This window comes from Danio aesculapii, chromosome 7, assembly GCF_903798145.1.
Source record: "Danio aesculapii chromosome 7, fDanAes4.1, whole genome shotgun sequence".
NCBI lineage: Eukaryota > Metazoa > Chordata > Actinopteri > Cypriniformes > Danionidae > Danio > Danio aesculapii.
Window position 1 is genome coordinate 58,390,936 of NC_079441.1, and position 13,312 is coordinate 58,404,247.

A 13,312-nucleotide genomic window follows, 5' to 3' on the forward strand; every position below is an offset into this window, starting at 1 on the left:
CCACCCTGAACTGAACTAAACTGAACTTCAACTACAAAAACTGAATTGACACCATTTCAATCTACTAGAAATTCTATGTTAAGCTGCTTTGAAACAATCTACATTGTAAAAACGATATAAAAATAATCATGAATTGAATTGAATTGAATTGAATGATTGAAGTAAAAAATAAACAAGAAAGTCAGGTTTCCAACAACATGAGGGTATAATAGATGATATCAATATTAAATTATTATAAAAATTAGAGCATATTTCATCCATAAAGGTTACATTATGCATTATTTTGAAGCTCATCATTTCCCATTTGCATTCTAATTAATGAGACTTCACGACTTTGATAATCTTATCAGAACAAAAGGAAATAATTTTACACCTTTTTCATAATAACTCACATTTACATATAATCACAAAACAGCATGACTCACTCAGGCTGTCCAGGACCTTGATAGCAACATGAATGTTGATTATTTGTGCTCATTTACATGTGGAACTCCTCTAGTTCACAGGTCAACAAGACGTTCTCGTTGAGTTATGATTAAAGCCCTCTCTGATCAATGAACAAACCCACCTGGCTTTTAAGGCGCAGCAGAGTGTCGGGGCCAGAAGATTATATCCTAGCTCACATCTGACAGCCCAGTACCCAAATTACCCGTTGGGAAGATTTACTGTTCTAATTTCAGTTCTATTTCACCAGACCTCTACAAGCTCTTCCATTAAACAAGCCATCCCAAAATAAGTTTACGAAAGACACAACTCAGGGTCAGGAATAAATCATTTATCATCGGTGTGCAAATGCAATATTTATCATGTGGCTAAGTTATCTTGTGTTCAGTGGCATGAACTTAGGAGATGGGATATTGCTCACAGTTGTCAGCGATCTTAGTCCAGTCTTCCCATTTGCATACTACATAACAATAATATACACACTTAAGAGTGGAAAAAAGTCACCCTTTTAAGAATATACCTAATATTAAATCACAAAAAGATATGCATTGTCTTGGTCTTTATACAGTCAAAAATGATTTTGCTGCTTGTTCCAGCTACTTATTTAAAATGAGCTGAAAAAACATGATTATGGAGATTTTTTTGGGACAACTTAATTGTTTTATGTTCAAATTACTTAAAGGGCACCTATGATGAAAATCATGTTTTGTAAGCTGTTTGGACAGAACTGTCTGTATGCATAGCATGTCCACAGTCATATAGGAGTGATATAGACACAATAAGTCTCTTTTTTAAATCCAAGGGATCCAAATCCCAGTGATTTTGAGGCCCACCGCAACGTGACAAAGGACGGTTTTCCCTGCCCACCGAATTGATTGACAGACACCATGTTTCTATAATGACACATACTCACATGTCCACAGAACATTTAATTGCAAAGAAACTGGGATTAAAACATATGTTACAACTCCCTGTGTTCAGCTGCACATTAATTTTACACATTTAAAACGTTTTTTAAAACAGAGCATGTTTGTAATGAAGACAGTAAAATTGTTGTGTAATTCTTAACCGATATAATCCCCATGGCCGTATGGTGTCAGTAAGTGTGCATATGTGTATGTGAACTGCAAACGGCAGTTGTGTGTGACTCATCGTTTCAGAAAGGCTTGGATAGACTCCACCACAAATACATCAAATAAACTTACTTGGTATTTTTACTAAGAAGCTGCATTTCAGCTTCATCCGAGTCTGTCTTTGTCACTGACTGCTCATAACCATAGACTGTAAAAGATGGACGTAGTATCCGTGACGTCACCCATAGGTTTCTGAAGAACGCAAAAGAAGCTACAAGTAGGCATGGCCACCCGTCGCCATTCGTCATCGCACCAACTGGGGGATACCAAACAAGGGCAAAGAGGCGGAGCAATAGCGGAGCTACAAACGCCTCCTAGCATTTTGCTACTTTAAATACAGTCTGTGTTAGTAGATGCAAGGCTATTGATAAAATCCAGGCATAACACTGTATGACATCATTTCAGACGATTGTACTATAACCTACAGCTAATCAATCTGTCAGATTCTGGAGTGCATTCAAGTTCTAAAGAAAATTATAAATGATAAATGATCTTAAATAAAGCAAATACATGTATGTTATATAAGTAATGTTATATAAGAATTTCACTCACCTGGGAAATGGAGGCAACTTGAATGGTTTCAGAGCACAATAAATGGCACACAGCATGCAATATTATCTGATAATTGTAGGACATAATTCCAAAAGACAATTGACAGTGTAAAGCCACATAAAAAAAAAAAAAGACGTATATGCCGAGTTCAGCGAATAATCAGCCAGAATCAGCGAAGGAGATGAGACAGCGAGTAATGAGACTTAGCTGTCACTCAAGTGGCCACGCCCTTAATTATGAAGACTTAATAAAACTTAATATATATATACGAAACAGATGAGTTATAAAAAAATTCACCCCCTCACAGTTGTCATGAAGGGTAATATTAGCTATATGCACAAAAACTATCTTTTGTACCAGGCTGTAAACATGTTTTTATCAGCAGTAAAATTAGCCAATTCAGCATAGCAGTCAGTGAACATCTGGAGCCAACCCCCAAAGGAGAGTCGATGAATTGCAGTTTTAGTAACTTCCGTATTGGCTTCACGAGAAATTGCAGAAGGTTGGCGCTTGGATCAGACACCAAAATATGCCGATTCTGAGAGGCTACAATAAATTATCTAATAAGTATTTTGAGCTGAACTTGTTCCTCAGAGCCGTGACACACACAATCACAATCACACATATTCTGGAGGCACCAAAGTCTTATCTTACATCTTGTAAAAGTAGAAGAGAAAGCTGATTGTTGTTTTTGAACCTCTGTGTAAAAATGTTCAAAAAACTATGTCAGTATATAAAATAAAAAATTAAAAATCACAGAGGTCTTTCCTATTGATACTGACATATCATAATTTGGTCTTGATTTTGTCCATCAGGAACTGATTGATTTGTTGAATCATGGTCATTTGGTACTGCTGTGATCTCATGTGAGCATATATTCATTCAAAGTTTTAAATTTAACTGGAATAAAGCCTTTAACTTGCATAAATCATTTGCAGATGAAGACCTGTTTCCACCCCATGTGTTCACGAGAATGAGACTAGCACTTTCTGGGAAACTGACACAAATGATGTATAATAAAAATGAAAATTGTTGTATAATGATGTATAATAAAAACCAGTGAAACCACTGCAGCTCTTTTCCCTGCATAATGAATGGCTTGTACCTCAGAGCGTGCGGGTGACACACACAATAACAAACACTGTCATGTTATCTTGTGTTTGCAGGGGGATGCTATGAAAAACAATTTTGTGAGACAGTTCTGGGAGGTAATTTATCCATATAATAGTTTATGCAATAATGAAAATGTACTCACCCTCAAGTATTCCAAACCTTTACATGTTTTTTTTTTTTACTCCATTGAACACATAAGAAGATGCACTGCAAAAACATGAAAAACTAAAGTTACACACTATAATATTTTGCTGCATCCCTTTTGGCTTTAATAATGGCACAGGTACACATTCACCATGGCGTTACTTAAATATGCTTCTACAACATCACAACATTTATTCCCATCCAGCGATGCAATCATTTTTTGCCAAGATGATGAGAGAGTCATACCCCTGCACAATGTCTTCTACAACCAGCTCATCCAAAGATTCTCAATAGGGTTAAGGTTTGGACTCTGGGGTTGCCAATTTACGAAAAATACAAAAATGGTGCCTCATGCACCGTGAACCACATTTTTACTAGACATGATGGATGTATCACTCCATCCATCTCTCTTCCTACCCTGATGCACCCATCACTCTGGAACAGGGTAAATCTTGACTCATTTGACCACATGACTTTCTTCCATTGCCCCAGAGTCCAATCTTTATCCTTGCTAGGCAAAAATAACCATTTTTGTCTTTCAGATTAGTCTCTGATAAGAGGTTTTCTTAAGGCAGCATAGCTTTTATTTGCAATTCCTTGAGTTCCCTTAATATAGTGTGTGTGGTATAATGGTCTAACTTGAGTTCTGCTGTTGCTTTTTTATGACTTGATTTCACCATAAAATTACTGTAGGTGATCACAAATCTTGATCATTCCAGTTTTTTTTTCTGACCACATTTTTTTTCTCTCAAAACATTATGGTTCCCCACTATCCTTCAACTAACTATCTTACTTTAGGTGCTAGACAGTGCTCAACACAGTAATGTTTTAGTAATTTCAGTAATATGCTAATCTGATGTTATCTCTATGGTGTATGCCAGTAATTTGACCCTTTCTGAAATGATAAACATCTTTTAATGGTTGTTTAATAAATGAGAAGCTTCTTTCTGCATCAGTTAGGATTAACTTGCTTTACTATTCATTCATTCATTTTCTTTTCGGCTTAGTCCCTTTATTAATCTGGGGTCGCCACAGCGGAATGGACTTATTCAGCACATGTTTTTCGCAGAGCACACATAAACACATAAACTACGGGTAATTTTAGTTTACCCAATTCACCTGAACCGCATGTCTTTGGACTGTGGGGGAAACCAGAGCACCCGGAGGAAACCCACGCAAATGCAGGGAGAACATGCAAACTCCACACAGAAAAGCCAACTGACCCAGCCGAGGCTTGAACCAGCGACCTTCTTGCTGTGAGGCGACAGCAATACATACTCCCCTCCGTTTATTGAAAAATGTTGGAAACCAGAAAAAACCCATCACTGAACTATCTCTTATGACAGACTTTGGCTAAGGCATTTCAAAATGTCAAAAATAAAATAAAACAAAACAAAACAAATTAAAAATAAAATAAAATAAAACAATCTTTTATACTTTTTAGTGAGGACACTATTATGGATTTTGCTGTGGGATTTAAGGAGTTAAACGTGTTGATAAAAAATACACACTGTGAAATGTATTTTTAATTGGAATATTCTGTAAATTGAATTTACGAATGTTAAATGTTATAAACAGCAGATTACTGGCAACCACAGCTGCCAGTATTTTTTGTAAAATCAAGAAAAAGAAAAAAAAAACAGCAAAATACTGTAAAAGCTTTGTGTTAATTACAATCACACACGAACACAATAATGCCTTTAATTTATAGAAATAAATAAATAAGAAAAGGCAAGAATTCAGCACACTGTAATTTAAACTGTTTAATTTATCTGTTCTTACAGTTACATCATTTTTTTGAGTTCTGTTTACTAATTACTAATATTTAGACAATAAAAATGTTGGCATCACGGCGGCGCAGAGGGTAGCATAATAGTCTCACAGTAAGAAGGTCGCTGGTTCGAGTCAGTTATTGGCTCTGTGTGGAGTTTGCATGTGCTCCCCGTGTTGGCATGGGTTTTCTCCGAGTACTTCGATTTCCCCCACAAGTCCAAAGACATGCGGTACAGGTGATTTAGGTAAGCTAAAACTGTCCATAGTGTATGTGTGGGAATGAGTGTGTATAGATGTTTCCCAGTGATGGGTTGCAGCTGGAAGGGCATCCCCTGCTTGAAAACATATGCCAGACCCCTCTCAAAGTACCTGATGATTGATTCTGAAGTGTGCATCTGTTAGACATGTCACAATCCCATAAATCTGCTGGAGAGGATTTATGAACACATTTTTATTACATAGAACATACTTTATAATGGCCACAAAGTAATTACTTATTCAAAATAAGTACAGTTTGAAGACATGCTATTTCAAGCACAGCCAAAATTTAAAACATTGCACACTGAAGCTAGCCTGCTGGTTATAGTCACAAGATCATCTGAACAAGTCAAATTAGTTTTCTTTTCTTAATAAGTTGTTTAATAAAATAGTTCATATCATTTAATTGTGTGTCTTCTTAATGCATAAAAAAATGATAGGCCCCAAATGAGAGTATAAGACTTTTATGGTCTTTTAAAGAATTTATGTGCATCTTGGTGTTTCCTGCCAACATCTCTCATGCGATCCCTAAATGCACATAAAAAATGTTGATAAAAACATTGCTAGTGACAGGTTGTCCTTCGCATCAGTTCCCTCATATCATGAAAGCATTCAATGCAAGAAGGAGGGAAGTTATTAGGATTAAAGATTATGAGAGCATGAGGGAATTAAAAAATTACTCAAATGGATAAATATTTTTTTTTAAATAAATTATGCCATGTTAAATCAAATTAAGAACCAAAAATGTACTAATATGCACCATTTAAGAGTAAATAATGTAGAGGTACTAAAATTTATAATATAATATAATATAATATAATATAATATAATATAATATAATATAATATAATATAATATAATATAGGTGACACAGTGGCGCAGTAGGTTGTGCTGTCACCTCACAGCAAGAAGGTCACTGGTTCGAGCCTCGGCTGGGTCAGTTGGCGTTTCTGTGTGGAGTTTGCATGTTCTCCCTGCGCTCGTGTGGGTTTCCTCCGGGTGCTCCGGTTTCCCCCACAGTCCAAAGACACGCGGTTCAGGTGAATTGGGTAGGCTAAATTGTCCGTAGTGTGTGTGTGAATAAGTGTGTATGTGTTCTCCAGTGATGGGTTGCAGCTGGAAGGGCATCCGCTGTATAAAACAAATCCTGTATAAGTTGGCAGTTCATTCCGCTGTGGTGACCCCAGATTAATAAAGGGACTAAGTCGAAAAGAAAATGAATTAATATAATATAATATAATATAATATAATATAATATAATATAATATAATATAATATAATATAACATAATATACTTTTTTAAACACATACTGAATTTTTTTCGTGTGCATGTGAACAAGCAGTCAGCACCATCCACAAATGTTCTGTTTTGTGCATTAACGTTTGAGAATTCTGGCCATTTGATCCAGCTCTGTGGCTTGTTTTGTGCTCCCAAAGCTTACGTGGCAGAGCATATGGCACCGTCGAGCCAAAAGTATATATTACAGTATTGTATGTTTTTTTAGCCAAAAAATGACAGGCAGCTGGGCCAAATTTGAACTCCCACAGGATTGCTGGTTGGTTCTAAACATTCTCTTTTGATGACTGATTATACAAAAGATGCAGAAGGCCTGCTTTTGTGTGAGTGTTGTAATACCTTTGTCTGCTATGTGTAATGGTATTGTATATAATCTGAATGACATAAACATTTTCTGATCACTGAGTATGATGAAGTCACATTTTTTTTTTCTCAAAGCCTCAATGCCAGGATTGCCTTAAACTGGTTTACAAGAGCTTTCTTGGAAGAAACACTTGAAAATAATGAGTTAATAAGTCATAATTATGACATAAAAGTGGACATGCTGAGGTCAACGTTAACACTAACTCATATATAGTTACCATTTTGACTTTTAAACTAATGCTTTTCACTTTACTGTCATAATGTTGTAATTTCTATCACATAATTTTTAAATAAAAAGAAGTTGGGTTTCTGCACTCAAGAGAGATTTTGCTGCTTGCTCAAACTACTTATTTAAAATGAATTTTAACACTATTCTAAAGTTGTTTTGGGCACAACCTTGTTTATTGTGCAATTAAATTTTTAAAAAGATTAAGTTAATTTAATAAATTTGTTTTTAAACATGATGGAATTGTGTGGAACCCTGCATTTTTACTGTGTATGTCATAATTTTGCTTTTATGACGACTTTATGATTAACTAATTATTTTTTATTTTTATTTTGTGGAAATAGATTTCCATATGTTTTAGTCATATAAACCTATAAATCTTGCCTCGCCACGCTGGGAGACCCTCTATTTCAGACTAACAAACCAGTTTAGGCTGTTTTAAGCTGTTTTTTCTCCTCTCTCAGCAGGGGTCTGCTGAATACAGTGATCAATGAGTCATAAATTCCCTATGCCCGGGAGGAAAGTCCTGGCAATGCGCGCGTGCTTTCAAGTGCCCAAGGCTTCTCGATCCTCATCCTTCCTGCTTATCTGCTCTTTAGTAGGACAGTTTAACGAACATATGATGGTTCGCGCAAATCGAGAGGGCAGAGCTTAGCATACTCAGTTCAGTTCCATCCATTTCTTGTTTCCTCTCACGCTGGCGAGTGAACACAGCGCGAGGCGAGACGGAGAACAGCACCGACCGCCACAGGGATGTATACCAAACACAGGCAGAAAAACGGACACATTTCATCGACACGATATGTGCTTGTAATGCTATCTGTTTTTCTGTTCAACGGTTTACTGGAAATTGTAGGCGGAAATCCTCGGGAAGAAGGTAAGACGCGGCGTTCTTACTTGGAAAGTTGCTCTCTTTTATCAACCAGTTGCGCCCTTTCGTGAAGAAGTTTTTTTGAGGGCAAAACGCATTTGAAGCGTTTAGAAAAGTGTAGATTTGTTGCACATACGTGTCGTTTGCTTAGAATAATGTGTAAACAAATGCATTTGAGAAGTAATTCATCAGTGATTTTCTTTCCATGATGATAATGCAAGACTATCCTCTCACTGTTTTAAACGCTCTTAATGAACAGTCAAAGACATGTCAGCAGTTTAAGAATGACCTGAAATATAATTGCAGAATGAAAATTTGACATTGAAAATTCGAATTGTTCAAGCAAACGGTACTACTGTAATTGAGACATAAAAGTTAATCATCCAAAAACCGGTTCGTTTTCACAGCTGAATCCATTTTTAAGACATGAATCAACTGATGTTTGTGACTTTAGATTGGGCTAACGGCGCATGCAGTCAAACAAGAAAATAGGCAATTATTGCATCGCTAGAAGCACTTCTTATACCTACTATTCAAAACGCGTAGTAGCCTGCTAAATCTACAGCATGAAACAACAGCGCAGCGCGCCGCCCATTGTAGTAAGAGATTCCCGAACGAATTATCTACTCTTATCTGACCATTTTGCTGAATCAAAAACACGCAGCTCGACCAATGTAGTCCGATTCCCAAGCGAGTGTATGAGCCGATTCGCGAATTCCAAATGTACTGTACTGTACTGTAACCGGTGCTGTCCAAATCATCCTATAGGACTATTTGCGTTTGTTTTGCTACTTTTGAATTAAATAATCACAAATTAAAAGTGAATCCATGAAGAATAAGCATCACACATTGCAAAAAAATAAAATAAATATTAATAGGATTGGTGAGTGAAAATTTTTTTATAATTCCAAAACACTGAAATAATGCATCTAAAACATACAGTAATGGGCTACAATTTATAATTGCTACAATTTATATGACATACTTTAAAGCCTCATTTTTGAACCAGCATTCTTAATAAATATATCAGAACTTCTGAATGACATATATGAAAGAGCAGGGATGAACCATTTTTCATAAATAAATAAATAAATAAATAAATAAATAAATAAATAAAGTTCTAGAGAGAAAATTATATTTTTGCTTTAGTTACTAACTCATAAGTGTGGATTATCTCCACTGGTCAATCACGACTTCAGAATAATTTCACTTTTAGCATAAATACACATTAAATACACATCAATGGGGACGAAAGTAACACACGGGTGGGTCAAATGTAATGCAGCAATTCAAAAACATGCAGCTCGAGCAATGTAGTCTGATTCCCAAGTGAATGGACATTTTGAGCCTATTTGTTTGGCGAATTCCAAATATACTGTACAGTACCGTAATGTACCGGTGCTGTCCAAATTATCCCATGGGATTATTTGTGTATGTTTTGCTACTTTTGAGTCAAATAACCACAAATTAAAAGTGAATTCATAACGAAATAGCATCATACGTTGCAAATTACAAAAACATATATCGTTATTAGGACTGGTGAGTAAAAAATTTTTAGATAATTTTAAAACACTGAAATAGTGTATTTAAAACATACAGTAATGGGCTACAATTTATATATAACTGCTACATTTTATATGGCATACCTCATAGCCTATAGTTCTTGAGCCAGCATATTAAATATATTAGAACTTCCAAATGACATATATAGGAAAGAGCACGGATGAACCATTTTTCATAAATAAATAAAAAACAGACATGAATTTATATTTTTGCTTTGGTTACTAACTCACAATTGTGGATTATCTCCATTGGTCAATCACAACTTCAGAATAATTTCACTTTTAATGAGGGCCGGCCCTGTACATTTGGGGTTCCTAAGCAGAATAATTTTGGGGCCCTACCTTGCTCTAAATGGTGCAGTATTGTCATTGCCGGCGCACAATGATTTTATTGCCTATTAAATACAGTCAATGAAATGGAAAAAGAAAGTCTGATTTCTTCTATTTAATAATTGTCTGAATGAATTGCACATTTTAAAACAGCACTATTTTTGTGAACTAACAGCTTCAAAAATGAAGAATTAAAACAATCTTAGTAAAGGCACCAGCGATTCCTGTGCGTCCTTCTGGAGTGTTTAAAACATATTCTATTAATTTAGCAAACAGATTGAAGATTCTATAGCTAAAGATTCTAGGTTGAGCTTTTATTTTTTCCAAAAGCAGAAACCCTGCAATGAAACAACACTGAACAATAATTGGCCAAAAGTGAAAATGCATTACTTAGTAATAAAATATACATACTTAACTCATTAAAAACAACAACAACAACAACAACAACAACAACAACAACAACAAAAACAATTAACATTAATGGAAAAATCCATAAATCCATAAATAATAAAATCAATAAGCAAACAATATAAAGTAAATATAAAAAATATTAATATAAAAACAAGCAAAAGAGAAGCAACAGTAATGTTAATACCCAAACACAAACTTTATTATTCCATTCAGTCACCTTCCGTGTTCCTTACATTTGAGATATAGGGTCCAGAGCTTATATTAAACTATGATTAATTTAGTTTTACACTACATATAGGAATTAGCACTGGTGTAAAATTAACAGTGTTATTTTCGTCCTGTCATTTAAACCCATATTAGGCTACTGTTAATCTGTAAAACTCAGATAACGCAAACTTAAGGACACGTTACAACAATATATAACCTGTGCATTCATCATAACTGTGACATGAAAAGAGAAACACAACTTGTATAAGAAAACAGTACCTGTACAGTGATTTACTTTCTGCTGGGGGACACAATGATGCTAGCTTGGAAAGCAAATGCTGTCAGAGCTCTGAGCAAATTGCTTTGTTCATTTCTTGTATATACAGTTGAAGTCAGAATTATTAGCCCCCCCATTTGAATTTGATTTTCTTTTATTAAATATTTCCTAAACGGTGTTTAACAGAGCAAGGAAATTTTCACAGTAAGTCTGATAATATTTTTTCTTCTGAAGAAAGTCTTATTTGTTTTGTTTCGGCTAGAATAAAAGCAGTTTTAAATTTTTTATGAACCGTTTTAAGGTCAAACTTATTAGCCCCTTTAAGCAATTTTTTTTTCGATTGTCTACAGAACAAAATATCGTTTCACAATAACTTGCCTAATTACCCTAACCTGCCTAGTTAACCTAATTAACCTAGTTAAGTCTTTAAATGTCACTTTAAGCTGTATAGAAGTGTCTTGAAAATATCTAGTAAAATATTGTTTGCTGTCATCATGCCAAAATTAAAAGAAATCAGTTATTAGAAAAGAGTTATTAAAACTATTATTTAGAAATGTGTTGAAAAAATCTTCTCTCCGTCATAGCTGGGTAAACTAGGAGTGCAGTGAATGGGAGAGTACAACAAATATTTTTTACAACCCTATTTGCTGAAATAATAAAAGAAAAACACCACGATGGTATTATCAATACTTTCAGAAAAAGGCGGAAAATAGTGTGAGACTGATGACGAGGAGAGAATAACATTAAATTTACTGTCCTGTCCCATAGACGCTGCATTAGAAACACCTCGCACCTTTTTTGTAATTTGATGCAAAGATGATATAATACATTCATAAATATATACAAATGTTTATAGTTTAAAAAAAAAATTAAATATTAAAAACTCTTAAGGATTTAAGATGCTCATGACCGTTAAATGCGTCATAACAGGCTTGTGAAAAGCAGACAATGCCGATGATGCTGTAAATCATTAATAACATTATAAACCACAAGATCAGGTCAGCATTAAAGAGTTCATTATATCACACCCCAGTTTCTCACTGAGCAAACGATGAAAAAGATCAGAATTTTTTTTTTCCATCAGAATATTTCATCACAAGGATTCCTTCCCTGTCATTTAAGAAACTCAAACAGGCTGTTGGTCTCGGGATATCAAGTTCAGTCCTGTTCCAACAGATGCGACACCAGCTCTCCACATGTTCTGCATGTTTGGAGAAGTTGCTACATCTCTTTGAGATTTGACCGGGGACTCTGGGACCTGCTCTAAGCTTGGGTCTCCATATTGCGTGACAGACCTTTAATGCATTTATAACAAGGCCAGCGATATTATCTACGACAAGCAAGAGCTATTAGCTATAGCAAATATTCTGCTGAGCTGAGAGTGTTATTGCGATGTTATTGCTTGCTTTTACATGTGGATTAAAATGCTGCACAATAGCCTTTTGTTACTTTAACTTGAATTAGAAGAAAGTCTGGTGACATAATAATATAAATATAGGCATGGGTCGGTATAAGATTCTGATGGTATGATAACCTTGGATAAAAAAATCACGGATTCACAGTATTGCGATTACTGCTCTGAAATAAGTTATTTTTAAATGTCTAGGAAAAAACTTTTTTCCCCTTTGAACACAATATATTTTATTTTGAGAAACGTTTATAATATTTTGAAGCAGTAAACATGTCAGGCTAAATAATAAAAATGAACCATTGACTTCTGCTGTCTTTATTAGTATCAAAAACACAGATTTCTTTACAATTTAAAATAAATTTTTTGGATATCTTTTCTGCTGGAGATACTGTTGTCCTAAAAACCAACAACAAAAAAAGCATAATAAAAAATCATACACATACCTTAGGAACGGTACACCAGACAATTTTGGACCTTGACTTTTCCAAACTGCGGTACACCGTCCTATGCCTAAATATAAATATACATTAAGGGTTAAAAGATTGGGATTAGTAAGATTTTAAGGTTTTTGAAAGCAATGTCTTCTGCTCACCTAGGCTGTATTTATTTGATCACACATACAGTAAGTATTATTCTTAGTATTATTGCTATTATTCATTTTATTTTATGTTAAGCCAATGACTTTTGGATATTGAGACATATTTTTATTTTCAAATATGTAATATTTTTTTGTAACTTTTGTGTCTTCTCCCACTTTTTCTTTTACCAATTGAATATGTGCTTGAATAAAAGTAGTTATTCAACAATAACTTACAGGCTTTAAATGGATGTTTTGAATGGTAATGCTGCTGGCCGATATTGCAAAAAAAAACCACGATATCATGTTTCATATCATTCAATATCGATAATTATTGAATATCTTTTAACAATACATTTAGGA

At 34.7% G+C, this 13,312-nt stretch overlaps 1 protein-coding gene across 1 annotated transcript in view; it reads left to right on the plus strand.

Annotated features, from left to right (window-relative positions):
* The first annotated feature begins 7,855 nt into the window (after nt 1-7,855).
* The window catches only part of adam19a (ADAM metallopeptidase domain 19a), a 218,183-nt gene continuing 212,726 nt past the window's right edge, over nt 7,856-13,312 (plus strand). The window contains exon 1 of the mRNA XM_056462266.1: nt 7,856-8,180. Within this exon, the coding sequence (XP_056318241.1) occupies nt 8,057-8,180 (124 nt within the window). The 5' untranslated portion in view covers nt 7,856-8,056. The remainder of the gene's footprint in view (nt 8,181-13,312) is intronic.